This window comes from Catharus ustulatus, chromosome 17, assembly GCF_009819885.2.
Source record: "Catharus ustulatus isolate bCatUst1 chromosome 17, bCatUst1.pri.v2, whole genome shotgun sequence".
Classification (NCBI taxonomy): domain Eukaryota; kingdom Metazoa; phylum Chordata; class Aves; order Passeriformes; family Turdidae; genus Catharus; species Catharus ustulatus.
In genome coordinates this window covers 3,814,781-3,832,735 of record NC_046237.1, presented here as the reverse complement: position 1 = coordinate 3,832,735, position 17,955 = coordinate 3,814,781, and the positions used below count along the sequence as shown (strand labels likewise).

The window sequence follows — 17,955 nt, the reverse complement described above, 5'->3', positions numbered from 1 at the left end:
GAGGTGCTGGTGTGGTTTGGTGCAATGATTTTTGTACTGTGCTCTCCAAAGGTGCTTGGCCAACAGCATTGCTGGGAACACTGATCTGGGGATCTCTATGAGCTTTGTGTTCCTTCTTCTCCTGCTTTTCCTACAAATTCAGAATCCAGCTGTGGCTTTGAGTGATTCCATCAGGAAAAAAAAAAAAAAAAAGCTCCAGAACTTTGAATGGTTCAATATTGTGACTTCAAGCCTTGTCACATTTGTAGGACATCCAAATACACAAGAACTGCACAGGACTAGATTTCTTTGTATGATCTGTTTGATCTTTTACCTGAGCATGACTAAAAAGCAACTCCAAATATCCCATGTAGGTAAATCCATTAATCCCTATGTGTGAACCAGAATACAAGAACAATAGAACTTTAAGGACAGAATTTGAACTATAATGTAAAGTGGAATGGTTTTAGTGTTCATCAATCTAATCAAGCAAGTGAACACACTTGGTCAAATTGAAATATCTAATTATTTATTCACATAGAAACCAGTAAATTTTAGGGTTTGTAGCACAAAACTTGTTAAAAAAAGAAAACAAGCTATGCCATGTAGGTTCTTTACCCTCCATAAAATGGCATCATTGCAGTTAAAATTACAATAAAAATGAAACATTTCAGATGACATCAGTTGGAGCACAACGTGACAAATACAAGGAGAAAATCCTTGTCAGAAATTTTACCACAAGGAAATATCAATAGCTAACACCCATATTCTCCACCTAGAAATCAAGAATATTTGAGTAGATCTCGGCATAAAAGGCACAAAACACAAAGCAAAGCATGCTTGTGTCATTTCTCACACAGAAGCATTGACATTTGTGCAACATGGAAAAAGACCAGCATTTTTCCAGACTCTTCCAATATCACAGATACTGAGGGAGCAGATCTTCCCCTTAATGCTCAGTGTGTCACTCCCAGCACAGAGGCAGCAACTACAAGAAACAGGAATACAGAGGAGGGAACACATCCGACCCCTTCCAGGAAATCTGAGCTGAGGAACTGGGGAAGCTGCTGCAGTTGTATTGTTGAAGTAACCCAATCCACTGCAGGCTTGGAGTAACACAGCCATGGGCAGCCAGCACTTGTGGGAATTCTGAGACTGGCAGGAGTGTCAACAATGCTGGAAACCTGTCAGGAACACGGGGCTGCCTCTTGCATGTAAATGTGCGATGCCAGCCTCAAATGAGCATTTTTAAAAAAGCTTGAGTCCTTGAAAGGAAGGGCTCTTCCAAAGGGGGTGTTGCCTCTGGCACAGAGGAATGGCTTTGCTGATGTTAAGGTGTTTCAGAAGTGTGGATCAAAGATCCCTGGCATTTCCTGCTGTAACAGGCTGGCACACAAGCCTGGCTGCAGCCTGTTGCTATATTTCTATAACCAGCCTGTCCTCATCATCACTGCTCGTGTCATCATACTCCACCCGTGTTTGCTTCCTCATCATCTCCAAACCTCTCTTTTTGTATGTTTTGGGTGGTGTTGCAGAGTAACTCTTGAACTCAGGAGATCTCAGAGTAATTGGGGATTTTTTAAAGGTAGAAGCAGCTGTTCCATGTGGCCTTCCATAGGGACTGGGCTGCAGGTGGGACCTGTTCTCCAGGAGATGCTGAGATGAGTTGGCCCTGTGTGAGTCTTCCCTGCTGGGTAACTGAGCCCTCGTGACTGTCTCAGGAGCAGACTCTTCTTGTGATCCAAACAAACGAGAACATCCTGGCTGGGAGCTGGGAGCTGAGTTTTCTCTGGGAGGTGAATGTGTGTTTTCTTCACTTGAAGCTTTCTCCCTTCTGGAGGCCTGGATCACTGGGTCTGATATTCCACATATCTGTCTCTCTGACTCTACCCTCAATGCGTTTTCCTGGCTTGCTCCTGGATGTAAGGAAAGAGGAGCAGCAGCCTCTGGGTTTGTGCTGTCAGGTTGGTCACCTGTGCCTGTGTTTGTAAACTCAGCACAAGACCCAAAGGAAGCTGCAATGGGATCACTCCGAAGGCTGGGCTGGGAGTCCCCAGGCAGGGCTGGATGCAGAACGAGGGGCTGTGTCACCCAGCAGCAAATGGCCACGTCCCTGCTGAATTCCTGCAGGGATGTGTCAGCTGTGGAGCAAAAGGAATGAGCTGTCACAGCTATTCCCAGAGGAGCTGCAATGTTCTGGACAGAGGCATCTGTTCCTGGGTGTTCCCTGATTTGCTCAGAAATGTCCTGTAGGAATTAGGAGGGGAAAAAATTTACATGTAAATGTTCAGTCCAGAGTAATTTCATCCAACTGATGCAAGTTTAGTTGTTGTTTTACCTAATTCTAACATTATTGAGTTTTCATTCTGTTTTAACCCCCCCCAAAATACCTTTAATACATTTTTTAACATTTTAACCAAAGTCTGTGATACAAAATAGTTTCAACTTCAACTTCAATTCAGGTTTCAATTAACAGTTCTTTTTTCTGTAAATACAAAATAATACAAGAATTAGGGTACGATACCTACTTTCTTATCCACCTTCTCTTTTTGTTTAACATGGTTTAGGTTTTCAGTTCGGGAAGATATTCCTGAGTTATTCTTTGCTTCTTTTTTCCTTCTGCAAAGTTTGTCTGAGGTGGAATATGATGTGTCTTTTTGCTGGTGTACATAATTTTCTATTGAAAAGAGGTTGGATAAACTTTTACTTCAATTTTTCTTGCCCCACATGCTCAATCTTGCAAGATTTCTCATCATATCGCTGAAATAACATCAATTTTCACACAAATATTCCAAATACTTACCTTGCATCTTGGATTGAGGAGGATGGCACTTTTTATGCTTATTAAATCTGGGAGGTTGGGATGAGCAGCCCTTTCTCAAAGCATCCAGGGCTCTGTTGGGCCTCTTGCTCAGCCGGTTCATTTTCAGCTGAGCAAATCCATGGATGTGCCTCCCTCTGTACCTGCAGAGCCAGGGGCATTGAGGGGATAAACAAAGATAGGAGATGTAAGAGCAGCCAGAGGAGAATAACACCACCTCATCAGGTGCATTAAAGTCTAACAGCAATTTATTACTGAGGAGGAGATGCTTGTTTTTGTCAATGCGAAAAAAAAATTCTGGATTTTAGGGAAGAGACACACAATTATTTTATTATCTTTTTTCTATGTAGGATTCAGTAAATCTTTGATTTTCTAAGAGAAAAGGATTAAGGAATAACAGATCCTTTTTCTTATATCTGGAATTCTAAACAATATACTTCACAAGGACTTGAACCACATAAGAATCCCCTGAGGCTGTGTGGTTGCTGGTTTTTTTCTTTTTCACTTCTTCAGTGCTATCTGCTCATCATCACCAAGGGACAACATAAGGATTTTGGTTATTTACCAAACCCACACTTAATAATCCAACTCTGCTTTATTTTCTACTCTGGCTCCATCTTTTAGTAACTCTGAATGAGTGACACTAAAGTCCCATCCCTGAATCAATAGACTGTCACTATGTACAGAGCAAGATTTTAATTGAAAAGGATACACTTATTCAGGTTTTGGTGTATTAGAAAATTAAATTATATTTGGTGGTTAGCAGTTGGGCCAGTTACTAATAGGCATGACCTGAGCTTTCAGGACATTGTACATAATTAAATCCCTGCACTTATTTTATACAAATAAATTTGATATAAACAAATTCTAAGACCAGCAGGGAAAAAAACCCACAACAAAAAAATGACCAGAAAATCAAACCAGAAAAAATTCCTAGAGGAATGTCACTGGGCTGGGTGACATAGACCTGAGTTTTCTATTTCTGTTCTTATGACCCTTCAAAACTGCAGTGCTGTTTGCTGAACTAGACATGGTGATTAAGTTACTGACACTGATTTGTCCTCCAGGGAGTCACTCTGTCTGATTTTGGTCATGAAATAAGGAGGGATGTATGCACACAATCTGTGTTCCTTACTGAAGCAATTCATCAGACATCCTGCTGTCCCACACTCCTGAAAGATTAGAGGGTAAATGTTCCACTGATATGAATTCCCACTGAAAGGGGGGAGACAATGTGCCCTTGATAGTTTTATGCTCAAATTCTTCCTGCTTTTTTATTTAAACCAAACGATCCCTTGAACTGCAGATGGTTGTTAGTTTGTGTTGAACTTGATATTTATTCTTCTGCCTTCTCTGGTGAATACCAGTTCAGGATATGGATCTTCTGAGGACAAAGGGCCTCGCACACTGCTCTGAGCTGTGACAGGATTAAAAGCAGAAGCATTTTGGTTCCCTTCAGCAGAAGTAAATGCTGACAGTTTTGACAGATAAGAGTAATTTCTAAATCATAGAGAGAGTCAACTGACCAGGCATCATCTTTCTGTGGGATACGTCTGGCTTGCTTAGAAAAGTCTGCTCCTAATAGTAAACAACATATTGATATTTTTATAGTTTACCTTTGGGATCCTGCTGTGGTATAAGAATAGCTCCTTCTGAGACATTTATTTTTTTCCCCTAGTTTTGACAAGGTTGAATTTTGGGCATGACTTTTTATTTTCTGCAGAGTTTTTACACCACACATTACAACAAAATTATACCTAGTGAACCTGAAAGCCATTCTCCTTACCATTTAGGGGTTACTTTAATCCTTTTCTGTTTGTGGCTCCTCTTGAGTTTATTTGTTGAGAGTTTTTCCTTTTTGCAAACTACTGTTTTCTTCTTTTGCTCTGAAATATTTTTGAAAGAACCACCAGGAACTGCTGAGCTTAACTGTTGAGAATATTGGGAAAGAATTAAGTACATGAAAACTGTGAATTACATTGACTGAGAGGTTGGAATCTGTGGACTTTTTAAATAGCACTGAACTGCATAGGAGTTAAGTAGCATTTAAGTCCTACTCTAAGTCAAATATTAATTTAGAATAAAAACAATGAAATATAGATGCTATTTCACAAAAATATAAAAATCCCTATAAAGGGAAAAAAATCAAGAAATAGAAATTCAGTCTTCTCACTATCAGCATTCTGAAATGGTCAAGTTGAAGAAACTTAAATATTCACACAGAACTGTATCCTTCTAATACATTAAATGAATACAAGACTTATCTTATAAAAACATAAATTGTAAATTATGTATCAGCAAATGCCTGTAAATATCCGTAAATACACTTCTGATAATTTTTTCATTTTTCTAATAGGAGGGTTGAGGTGGGCTGAGAGAGAAAGCAAACAGGATTATTAATATTACCTCCTGCATCTGGTGTCCTTTAGAGAAGGATGAAACCAACGTTTTCAAGCTGGTATTGGTTAAGCCATACGCCACAGTCTTGCTAATGTTTCTCATTTTGAAAATGGAGATGTCGTATTTGGACAGGGTGCATTCCCTGCTGGGCTCCCTGTCCCAGGTGTGCAGGGAGGGCAGGGCAGAGGCTGCACTGTGCTCCGAGGGCAGAGGGAGGCTCCTGCTCAGACAGCACCAGGTCAGCCGGGGCTCGGCACTGAGCGAAGGGAAGCTGCTCTTGGAGCCTGGCACTGGAGAGCTGCCAGGGTAGCTGGTCCTGTTATTGTGGGGCAGCACTGGGAGTCCTTTACAGTGAGTGCTGAGAGTGTGGCAGTAGAAAGTGCCAAAAGAATGGCAGAAGTAAGTGGGGTTGTCTCTTGAGCTCTGGGGGTGCTGCAGATCCTGCAGAGGTGCTGGGGTGTCCTTAAGGATGCGTGGACTTCCCTCTCTGTCCCATCCCAGGATTGCTGGCTCTGCACCCTTGCTGGAAACTGATGTCTTTACGAAAGAGTCACTTCCTGAGCAAAGGTGATGTAAAGCCTTCCTCTCATCTTTGATGTCAGCAGATATGAAAAAGCCACTTGTATACACAGAAGTAAAGCAGATTTTCTTCTTTGGAGTCTGTGTAGAGCAAGTACTTTTACTCATCCACTTCTCTTCTGTTTGCCTTTGATAATTTAATTTATTTTTGTTCTGTTTGTTTTTCCAAGCCTCTCTTGCAATATCCTGCTGCTTGAAGTTTTGGTTACAAAAGGTGTTCTCTGCTGTGGTTTCTGTGTTGACTGGTGAACAGAATCCTGGAGTTTTCCAGTTTGTGTGGAGATTCCATTGAATTTCTCCTTTGCCAGATTCTTGTCTCACTTCAGATTTTAAAGGGGACCAAACCACATCACTGGAATGAGAACAGAGGGATGTGCCACGGGAAGAGCAGGGTGGGGTGGTTAAGGTGTCTGTCACAGGAGTGCCAGGTGTTATCTCCTGTTCAGATGGAAGCAAAGGTGACAGATCTGAAGCTCTCTTGTCCTGTGGCAATTTAAGGATATATTTTGGAGAAAAGGCGTTTTGTTGTGGGACTGGACTTAAATGATCAGATTGCAGACGATAGCTTTTAGAAGACACATCCACAGCATTGTCACTGGGAAGTGACACTTTTGCTCCTGTTTTTACAAGATGTGTTTTGTCATCTTCATCTGTTGCATTGTGCAAGGCAAAAGAGTTGGAATCAATTCCCCTTAATGCAGACCCTAAAAATCCCACCAGTGAAGCTTTTGAGACACCTGCAGGATGTGAAAGAAGGTTAATGTCACTGTAATTAAGAGCTTGTGTGGGAAGTTTGATTGTTTTCCTATATTCAGCATTCTCAGTACTTCCAGTGGCTTCATTAATTCCTGTGTTTGATTTTTGCTCCTCTGCTTTACTGGAGAATTTCACTGGAGCTGTGGGAAGACACCGAGTGCCAGAGCAGTGGCCTCTCTCTGCTTCACTTACTGCAGTGCTTTCACTGCTGGGACCAGGGCAAGACACTGAAATCACATTTTGTGTCTTCTCCACTTCGAATTTCAGCTTTTTCCTTTCTGATGGCAGTGGCTGGGATTTCCCTGCAGCGTCTCTGTTGTTGCAATGGACCCACAGGGGCGTCAGGCCATGCTGGCCACTTTCCTTAGTCCCATGATGGTTCCCATAACTGTGTGAAGTGCTTTTACAATCTAATTCGAATGCACTGGATTCTTTCCCAGGGCTTGCTTTCTCCCTGCTGCTACTCTGTACTGGCAAGCAGTCATCATTCCTCCCGTGGCTGCTCAGCTGACACTCAGGATTTTGAAGCCTGAGCTCACCACTGCTTGGAGCCAGCAGTGTGCTGCTGCCAGCTGTGCATTTCTCTGTGTCAGTGCCACTGAGCTCTCGGGAAGTTGGGCTGGTTACAGCTCCAGCAGCTACGGAATGTGATGTCTCCATTAGGTTGGATGCTCTGTCTGCAGCTTCCTCAGAGGACACATTCAGCAGAACACGATTGCCATCAGCAGAGGTTCCTGATTTACCCTTGGTTGAAGCTGCTGTCACAAGGGAGGAAGGGCTGTCACTTGCAGAGCTCCTGCCATCTCTTTCCTCAGTTATTTCAGTGCTGCTGGCTGATTCCCTTGAATTAGCAGTCGAGCTTGTAATATCTGAAATCTTATTCTCTCTTTGTTTAATTTTCTTGGCATTTTGACTGCTTTTCATTTTTTGGTAGATTTTTTTAAATGTTTCATCTCCATACATTTGCCATTTTTCTTGAGAGAACATCTTCAACTTCCTCTGATTGTGTTTCTTATTTTTAGCACTGATTACTTCTCCGACCCCAAGCTTTTTAGTCCCTTTCAGCTCCTCTGACAGAGAAGGATGATCAGCCACATTACTTAGGGGCAAATCATCCACTGCTGTTTGTCTGACTAGAGCTCGGGGATGGCTATTAGGGAAATCCACTGAATTTGCAGTGAGATCGTTGCTAGGCAGCAAACCAGCAGTGCCTGTGTTTACAGACTGCTTAGTAAGAGAAAGTGGTTTTGAGCAACCTAGTTTGTCATGCAGCAGCCTCGCTCCCTCCACAACAGGCAAGGAGTTGCTCCGAGTAACAGGCACAGTGTCGATTGTTGTGGAGAACTGGGTGGGAACTGAATGGAAAAACATTGGCTTGCATTTCTCCAGGGGTGCAAAGGTAGATTTTGCTGAACAAAGAGAAAGATTCTTTTTCCTATTTACATCACAAGTTCTGATATCAAAATGGAAAGAGTCTTTGTATGTGTAAGGCATTGGCAGGTCAATGCTCCCCTGTTTAGAAAGGACAGTTTTTCTGGGCCTGACATTGTCCAACTGGGTGTCGTCCACCACACTTTTATTGTGAGAAATAAGCTTTGAAATGTGTTCTTCCAGCCTCTTTTTCTCTAGCATCGAGGCTGTAGCTTTGTCAGCTGCCTCTGGCTTTGCAGTGCTTCCGGAGGCACACCTTGGGCTGCTGAAGGCAGTTTCATTTTCCAGCTCTGTGCTGTGCTCGTAGAGACTGTGCAAGGGGCTGGATGATGCCATCTGCTGCTCTGTGCTGTCAGAGCGTGACAGATACCCCGAGTCAGTGCTCTCACACTTCTTCAACTTGCAGTCCAAGGGTTTGTAATCCCACTGCTTCTCTGAAGAGGTTGCCTGCTGCCTTTGCAGCTGAATGTGCTTATTGGCAGTCGGAGTTCTTTGCTCCTGCATCTTCTTTCTCAGACACAGACCATTTGGCAAAGTTCCTGGAGATGATAAACTTTGAGGTTCTCTTTCAGGATCCCCCTGAACAGCCTTTGAACTCGATGATTGATTTGTTGTTTCTTGATGTTCTGAAGCAGCTGATGAAGAGCTTGTGGCTGGCAGTGAGAGCTCATGAGGTTTCTTAGTGTCTGTTGCTGCACTGGTCTCTGAAGTGGGTTGTTTGATGTGTATCCCCTGGTCTTCACCGGTGCTGCTCAAGACTTTGCTGTCTTGGGGAGAGGTGGTGCTCTCTGCTGATCTCTCATTTTGCTCTGGTCCCCCACTGGTGTCAGAGTCCGAGGGCAGCCTGGTGTTGTTGACGTGTGTTTGAGTTCTCCTGTGTTTATACAAGTTGCTCTGAGTTTTAAACGCAATGCCACAGGTGGTGCAGGGAAAGGGCCTCTCCCCCGTGTGAGAGCGAATGTGTTTCTCAAGGACACTTGGCTTCAAACAATCTCGTCCACAGTGTTTGCAGATGTATTTCCCAGATCTTTTTGATTTTCCCGGGCTTCCAATAGACGCATTTACACAAGAACCTGGCGATGACAAAACTGGTAAAGTGCTGACTATGCTCAAGGTTAGGCTTTGCCCAAGCTGCTTCTGGAGAAGAGGCTGAGGCTGCTCCGCGCCCTCCGGAGGAACGAGCGGGTTGAGGATGAGGGGAATGCTGCTGCCATCGAGGTGGACACAGCTCCTGGCGGTCACCAGCGGCCCGTGGGGCTGGAAGCAGCCGGGCTGGACGGGCTGGAGCAGTGGGATGGTCAGGGCTTTGAGGTACAGGGGCTGGGGCAGGGCCTGCGGCTGCGAGGAGCCCCGCGGGGAAGGGCCCGGGCCCGGATCCGCCGCGCCAGGCGCGTTCTGCGCCTCCATGAGCTCATGGGCCTGCAGGAGGGACACAAACAGGCAGCAAAAAACACACTCACTGCTGGAATAGCAACTGAGATGTCACAGATCCTACATGCAGGCATTATACAGACAATCATCACTTTCTTTCCCAATTAAATGGATTCATCTGATTCATCTTTCATTTCTCCTCGAGGAGTTACCGTTCAGTGCAGTGTAAAGAACACTGAACACTGCACTTATAACCAGTCTTACAACCTTCACTGAGTACCCAAAGCACTGGAAACAAATCTGAGTTTCAGAATTGCAAATGGAGGCTCTAAGCACACCAGCAATAATGCAATTTTAATTTTCTGGAACCATATTTCCATTAAATATTTATATCATGTTTTTAAATTGCATTACTATTAATAATTTTAACACAGCAACACAGAAGAGCTGAGGTTAAAGGGGACCTCAGGACATCCCCAGTCCAAACACCTGCTCAGAGCAGTCAGCACTGAGGTCAGATGAGGTTTTCAGGGTGTTTCCAGTCTGGTTTTGAAAACCTCTGGGGATAAAATCTGCACAGCTTCTTTGGGCAACTAGTTCCAAACACAGGACATTAAACATGCCTGCATATTATCTGTGCTTACCCAATTTAAGGGAGCGAAGGCTAAACACATTGCAACAAGTGATGCAAAATGAAAATATGTGAACAAAATGAAACTCATGTCCTGTTTTACGAGTCAGATTTGCATAAACGTGTGTAAAGTAGAAGAGATGGCATCATAGAAAAATAATGTGAGAAATTAAAGCTGGCTTTTGTGTAGACCAAGTTAATTTGGTATAATTAATGGAGATAGTATGGTGTACTTGTTTTTAGATGCTTTCAATACCAGATGAAAACAACTTCTAGACACAATTTTTGAAAAAAAGTGAACCTACTCTTTTGAAACCCTAATATATGCAGGGTTGGTGCTGGTCTAGACTACTTATTTCAGCAAAAAATTGTATTGTCTTTTTTTCTTTCTTAGAAACAAAGGAGGAAATTATCAAAATAAGCAAGTTAAAAATTTTCTTTGGAAGAGTTAGGGGCATGATCATAACCCCTTGTAATTACAGTTTGGGTGAAAATCAGGTGATCTGTGAATGTTTATTTGATCCTTGCTCAGTTATGCTCACTGGACGCACTGGCTGCTATGAATAATGGGTTGTTCTTGTGCAAACAGCCATTAAAAACCCATTTGGAATAACATAATCAGTGTCTCAATTTGAAATCTGCAATTTGTTGCTCTACTGCATAATCTCTAGAGGTGTTTCTGTAATTTCCTTGGATCATTTTAATAGGTTATCATTAATGGGAAACAGTAAAAGAATTGCTTCAAAGTGTGGTTTGAAATTTTTACTGGTTCCATCCAAGAAAACAACGTGTAAAATGAATTGATCTGTGCACAGCAAAATGTTACACGTTGCCTTTTCTTCTTCCTCATGAATGTTATAAATTAAGCTTAGTTACCAAGCATGGATTTTTCTTACGCACTTCTGACATTTCTATGTGGAATAATCACTTCAGTGGCTTTTTATCATAGGTAGTGACTGTAATGATGATAGAATGTTAAAAGAATATGGCTTCTTAAAAAAATTAAGTTATTATCCACATTGCACAGTGTAGTTACCCCTACAGAATAAAAGTGATGTTAAAACATTTCAAGCCCATTTAAGATGGCTCCTATTTTATGCAGTCACTTTTAAATTTAAACACAGCATACAACAAGGGATAAGACATGAGACAATGATATAAACTAAGTACGCAGTAGTTTTTCCAAAATACTAAAAAAATAAAAATAGGGGAAAAAATACGCTGCAGAGAACAGACTCCAAGAAGAAAAGTGAAGCCTGAATACCCAGGTAGAACATCTAACAAGTACCACATCAGACAGAACAAGCCACTGTCTTTGCTCCCCTCCTTCCCCCAGAGAGAAGTGTGGAAATACACTTCCACATATTTTAATTTCCCCCACCAGCCTGCTCCAGTGGCACAAACTGTTTCTCTCTGGTTTCCTCCTGGCCATGCAGAGCTGATGGGCCCTTCAAGGCCACCACAGACAGATGTTTTTCATAGGAATCCTGTGGTTCCCAAGTACCAGAGGCTCTGTAATTTCACTTAATGCTGTTAAGTTTCTGGGCCCCAAAACACAGCCTAAGTCTGAGACTCATTTCGGTGTTCTGTAACGCTCTACAAAGAAAATACCTAAGTGGTGACAGAAAAATTAAAGGAAAGTTTTAAATAAAGTTCAACAAGTAAGATAATGGTGACACTTAATGTACTTTTAAGAATGTAATAACTCATCTCTACCAGGTGTGGTAGTTTGCTGCTTTTCACAGGAAGAAAAAGTACTTTCTTCCTGAGTGAAACTGCTGTGACTTGTATTCTGCTGGGACAAATACCATCAGATTTTTCACATCTGTTATTTATATTCCAAAAAAGGCCACTGTATTTCTTTGTACGTTTACAAAAATAGCTTATCTCAAACTAATCCTGCCCCAAGGCTGGTTCGGGGTAGTCCTTGCCTAACGTGGAACTTCCTGTTGGTTATGCCCTGGGCTCTGTTACTGAGCATCCACCCATGTTCTCAGCTCTTGTAACTTGTGGCATAAGAACTACCAGCACAAGAACTTGATCCTAATTAGATAAGGAAAATTTTCCAATAAACAAAACTAAATGCAGGATTTGGCCAGCTCAAAATTTTCTAAATTGATTTCTTAAGCTATTAAAACTAGAAGTCTGTTAAATACAATTATTTTGTTCCTGGTTTGAAATTCTAACTTCTGGTACACACCATAGGCAGGTCTGTGGAACACTGACAATTGCAGCAGCTTCAGACAAAAAATCATTGTTGCAAAAATTGTCTTAATCACTTTATAAAGTATTTTAATATAGGAGCTGGATTTTTAAAAAAAACTCATTTTAAATCCAGCAAGTTCCATTTTTATAGACTTTTTCCTGAATTCCAAACACATTTTGCAAAATTTGTTTCATTTTGTTAGCACTGTTATAATAATTTTGGACTACACAATCAAAATATTTTTGTCTTTTGCATGGCACATGCAGTGCTCTGTCAACTGCCCATCATTATTAACCAAATCAACAACTAAACATAAATCATTCTTTCCTGCTCTTCCGTATCATTTTTGGACACAACACTGAGCAGAGCATCAGTCTCTAAGCAGACTCAGAGCTCAGTTCCTACGACCTGGAGACATGACAGAGTTCCTTAATTTGTGTAACCCCACAGAAGCAGGTTTTCACCATTCTGAACATACACAATAGACTCAATTAAACCAGGAGTCTTTACCTTTTTTAAAAGTTTTTAGTGATCCCTCCCCAAATGCCAGGGAGCAGAAGTGGAAGTCTGAAAATAATTAAGCCTTTAGTCTGGGAATAATTTTAGTTCACATACCTTTGATTGATCCAGGCATTTCAGCAAAAAACTCTCATTGCTGTCAATACTTGATGCAAGCAGAGAGAAACAAGGACAAAGGCTTGAAACAGATTAGAAGTAGGAAGTTGGGTTTTTCTTTCTTTTTTTTTTTTTTTACATTGGTGTCACATTAACAACCTTCAGAAAACAGGAAGAGTTGACACAGAAGAAAATTAAGTGGCATTTCAATCTCTCCATGTCCTTTATCACTATTTAATTAGTGAGTTCTAAACAGAATCTTCAAAATGTGGGGGGTTTGTACTCTGCTTTCAGTTGTATTGCCCTGAAATACAATGATAAAATGTACTCCTAAAGCTAATTTTCTTTTAGCTTTACAGTAAAGGGCTCTCTTAAGATATGTTGGGAAGGAAAACAATGGTGGAGAGAAGACACTTGCCACATATGAAATGCTAAACCAGCGTGGGTGCTGTCCACCAGCTTCTTCTAACAGTGCCTTGGGGACAGGAGAGAGCAGGAAATAGTGGGAAAATGGTCACTCATACACACTGACACACTCTGACACCTCAGACACACTCACACACACTGAGGGCACACTCACACACCCCAGTACACTCACACACACTCACACACACTGAGATACACCCCAGCACACTCTAAAAATGAGATTTTATTTGTGGGTAGAGTTCCTAAAGAGTGCTCAGGTAACAGCACTGAGGGGTCCTCGGAGGGGCCACTCTTCTTTATGCAAACACCTGTTTAAAATAGGGACTGGGACCTGCAACCTCCTCTGCTGGTAGAATGAGTGAATCCCAAACTGGAATATGCACTCCCAATAATGTTACAAAACTGGCATCTCTGCCCTGTATCATTTAATTAGGAACACCATATTTTGGAAGATCCAGCTTTTATTTTCCCTGTGATGAGCAGCTGCCCAGTTCACACACTGCAGCCTGTCCCTGGCTGGGTAGTGGTGAAACTATAACATTATAATTGCCCAATATCCACTTCAGTGGGAGCTCTTTCTTTTAATAATCCTGGTGATAGACTAGTGCCGGAGGCCTCGGTGGATTTTCACTCCAAACAGCTTTATTGATCCTGGAGAGTTTTGCCTGTTGTTTGGATTGCTTTCCATTTATTTTCGGAGCTCTGATTTAGCAGGCCTCTAATTCTGGTGGTGGAGAAATATTTCTGTCTTGTTCTTCCCATCTTTCTTGCCTGTCATGTAGTTATTCAGGGGACAGAAAAGCTCTTAACAGGGCCCAGGATTACTGCTTAAAATCCTCCTGGTTTCTCCAGTACCCTGAAATGCTCCCAGTAATTGGTAATGGCACTGCAGACACTTAAAATCTGTGAATCTAGAAAATACTTGACATTCTGAACTGCTTTACAGTGACTCATGCTTCTGCTCTACAGACTCAGTCTGTCCAGATGGAGAGAATTACATGCAGCAAGTAGTTTCAGCTCTGCTGGGAGATACTTTCCTAAAGGAATGTGTTCTCACCTCTAAGTGAGATCTTCTGGAGGATTACTGCATGCTACAGTCAACAAACCAATGGGGGAAAAAGATGCACATCTTATAATAGAACACTGGCATGAATCAAATCATACAAACAGATGATTATGGGCACTTTACATAACCAGTCAAAATTAGTTTGTCTTCAGTTTGATCACATTTCTGGAGCCCATTATATTTTATTGCACTTTGAGACTGACTATTATTAAGTTAAGGTGAATTTACTTAAAAGGGACACAATTTAAACAGTACTGATAATTGCTGGACCTAGCAAAAATCTAAAATATATATAAACATGTTTAAAATTCATTATTTAGATCACTCAGTATCAAATTCCAAATGCTAAAACTGCAAACTGCTTATCCTGAGAGGCTTAAGGAGGCAATAATTAATTAAAGCAAGTTACAACAAAAGCAAGTGGCTGTCTGGATATTTGTCACTATCACAGAGGTTTCAGAGCTTAGCAGAACCTTTTGACACTTGATCTGAAATCTCTAAATCTTGTATAAGTGACTCTGGAATCAGAGTCCTTCACAGCATCCTGTGATTCTTCCCATTTATGTGGAAGAGCAGACTGCTGTAATGGCTAGAAGTAACAAAATACAGAGCATCAGTATTACACTGCATTAGTTTTGTTTGAAATTAAGTGATTTTTTTTCTCTTTCCAAAGATCTACTTATGTGTGTTGCTTCCTCAGCTGCAATCTTTATGCAAGATTATTTATATTCATTTCAGTTCAAAACATTATCCTGCTCAGAGAAACTCAGCTAACTTCAGCTGTCTCCATACACAGCAAAGCATTGATTTAAACTGATTTAAACACAAAGCTGAGCCCACTGTCAGGTGCTGCCCAGGAGGGAGTTCTGGGCTACACTCCTCCCTCCATTCATGTCCAGAAGGGTCTCAGGAGTTAAACCCACACACCCCTGGTCCACATTTCTGGGTCAGCAGTGCAAAAAGTCCCACCCCAGGTGTTTAAAACCCTGCATCCTTCAAAGACACCAACAGAGTTTTGTCAGGGGTGTGAGCAAGGGAAAGCAGCAATAAAAATTATTCCTGTGCTGGAAATAGATTCCAAAGATCCTGCTACTACACGTTTCAAAGAACTTTGCAAAGTTAAATTAAAAGAAAGTATCTTCCAGGATTGCTAATTACCAATTTTTCCTGCGAGGGCAGTGATGCTGAGAGCAGCACACAGTATCTTACTGTCAGAGGAAGATCCAGACAGTGGGATTATCATTTCCATTTGCTCATCCAACACTGACAGCCGGCACAACTCCCTTGATAGACCACACAAAACTTCTACTTCACACTTAGCATCAGAAAGTCACAGTGAACCATAGGGTCTGAAATGAACTTTGTGCAGGTGCTTTAAACACTCCTTCTGTGAAGGAAGCAAAATGTTTGTGAGCTTACCCCAGGTCTGGAGTTTTTTAGTTCTCAATTCAAACAAGCAAAATGGAACTGACACATTTCCTGGTTAGCCCAGAAATGACTGTTAATCTTGTTTTACTTAAAACCTATTTCTGCCATTGCTCTTTTCTCAGTTTGACTTCTATCTTGCAATGTCTCATAACAGAAGTACTGAGTTCACCTTTCCCCTTGTTCTTAAGGGATGTATCTGATCCCTGCCAGTTCCACCTGCAGCCTGCCAGCACCTCCTGAACAAAGCTGGGAGCCTCAGAGCCCTGCAGAATCGGGCTGAAAGTGTTTAATTCCATCATCTTTTGAAACCTTTAGAGTCTTTCCACAGTAACATCTCAAATTCTGACTTTGGGAGATCTTGCTGCTTGCAGTCATTGTCCTGAAGTTTTGCCCTTGTTCGTGTGTTACTAAAGTACAAAACCACTGGAAACCTGCTGGGGGAACTTTGAAATTCTTGTACCATATCCCAAGGACAAATATTTTTGACATTTACTTCCACAATTGTATAATATCAGCAAAGCTGGTTAGGTTGGGCTTTTTAAAACAATTATTTCTGTAAATACTGTACCAGAATACAGTATTAAAATATTTTAGGAAGAACAAGATCTGCTTTACCTTCCCTTTGTTCCAGAATAGCAGCAACTGCTTTTATCATTATTATACAGTTTTCTATATTTTCTTGAATATCCATAAATAAAAACCTTTCAAAGGCTTAAATCAGTAAAAACATTGTTACCTAAAATACATTTTAATGTGTAAGTAAACACTGTATTGGCCTTTTTTACCTTTTCATGCAATTTGTGTCAAGAATATTTCCCTTCCTACTTCTTACACTGCTACTTTTCTCAGCTCCAGCCATAAGAAATGCTTTCTAGTTTATTATATGTCTCCAGTTTAGAGTTACATCACTATTTCTAAAAAGAAACATATCTAACATATCCTGTTAGTTTTGTAACACACTTGGTGGTTTGACAATGAGGAAAAAATAGGATTTTTAGTGCTTAAAAACCTCGAAGGATTTCGATTCTTTTATCCTTTCATCAAATTTGCTCCTGTGCATTTCCCGTGTTAGGAAAGAGTTAACAACCTCCAGCCAGCAGACTGCAATCAACAGGTTGCTCTAACAGAAAAATAATAACCCTAATCCATCTTTTAAAGTTTAGAAGGTTGGACTAAATGATGAAAAAACACTGATTAAAGCCCTCTGAAAAGATGAAGTGGGGCCAGAACTGAAATGCTTTGTGTTTTATGAAAAAAATCTTTCTCGTTGCTAAGTGAAAGAACCATCACAATTTAAAAAAAAAAATTGTAACTTTAAAATTTCTGTCTTGCCATCTAGAATTGAATTCTCTCTCTGTCCATAGAAAATGACAACAAAACACTTGCTAACCTTTAGGTGGCCAATTCACAGGCAGGTGGAGAGGTTCAGGTCCCTGGAATAGCGTTGAAACAAAAGAAGCATCCTGTTTTCTTTTTTCAGTGTCTTTCTCTTCTCCTTTTTTTTTAAGCATTTGAACAGTGAAGGGTGGGTGGTGGGGTGTGTGCAGAGAGAGCAGGGGGTGCAGGCAGCCCACGCTGGTGTAGGAAGAGTTTTAATGGCCGATGCTGGGAATGTGGTTTGCCTGCTACAGTGTCTGCACTACTGCAGCTCTGTGTGTGGGCGTAAAGAAATGACACGACTGGGTTTCAAACCATTACACTGAAGATTTGCAAACAGTTAAAAAAAAAAAAAAAACACACAACCCCATCAGGCACAAATAAAAAATTATTACTTTTCTCCTTTTATCTTTTTCTAAAGGTTTTTTGTTGATTTAACTTAGCAGATGTAATCCAGTCAAGTTTCTTTCTCAGCCTCTACAGGAAAAAAAGGTAAATTGAGTATTTATATTTTACATAGTGTGAATATTTTGTTATCATTTTTGCTGCTATTTTTTAATTAATCTACAAGAGCTTGTGTATCCAGATTTCCCCAGTGACAATCTTCAGAGGACACCTATATTCCTGCTTTAGAACATACTAAATAGGTGCCTAAATCTTGGTAGCACTAAGTAGCACAGTACAATAGACAGAGCATCCACAGCTGGCCAGGCAGGACATCTGAGCCCAGGACTACCCCCTGAAAATTCCACAAAACACAGCCAAAATAAACCACGACATGCTGGCAGCCCACTTTTGTTCAGTAGTCCAGCAGCACCTCAGGTTTACTGATCTAAATTGGGCAGAAAACAGACTTGAATGTTTGTTGT

The 17,955-nt window shown here is 41.2% G+C and overlaps 1 protein-coding gene across 4 annotated transcripts; it reads right to left on the bottom strand.

Moving 5' to 3' along the window:
* Window positions 1–486: 486 nt before the first annotated feature.
* Window positions 487–17,342, bottom strand: ZNF831 (zinc finger protein 831). 4 transcript variants are annotated; one of them, XM_033075095.1, is made up of 7 exons: window positions 17,100–17,342; window positions 12,790–12,838; window positions 5,207–9,385; window positions 4,587–4,729; window positions 2,783–2,943; window positions 2,508–2,656; window positions 487–2,226 (listed from the first exon to the last, which is right to left on the bottom strand). In XM_033075095.1, exons 3-7 carry the CDS (start codon window positions 9,371–9,373, stop codon window positions 1,396–1,398), a joined length of 5,451 nt encoding a protein of 1,816 aa, XP_032930986.1. In that variant the 5' UTR covers window positions 9,374–9,385; window positions 12,790–12,838; window positions 17,100–17,342; the 3' UTR covers window positions 487–1,395. The 4 variants fall into 4 exon arrangements, with proteins under 4 accessions (XP_032930986.1, XP_032930984.1, XP_032930987.1 ...); XM_033075093.1 differs by lacking the exon at window positions 12,790–12,838; XM_033075096.1 differs by lacking the exon at window positions 17,100–17,342 and having other exon boundaries at window positions 12,790–12,999.
* Between the last annotated feature and the right edge of the window lie 613 nt (window positions 17,343–17,955).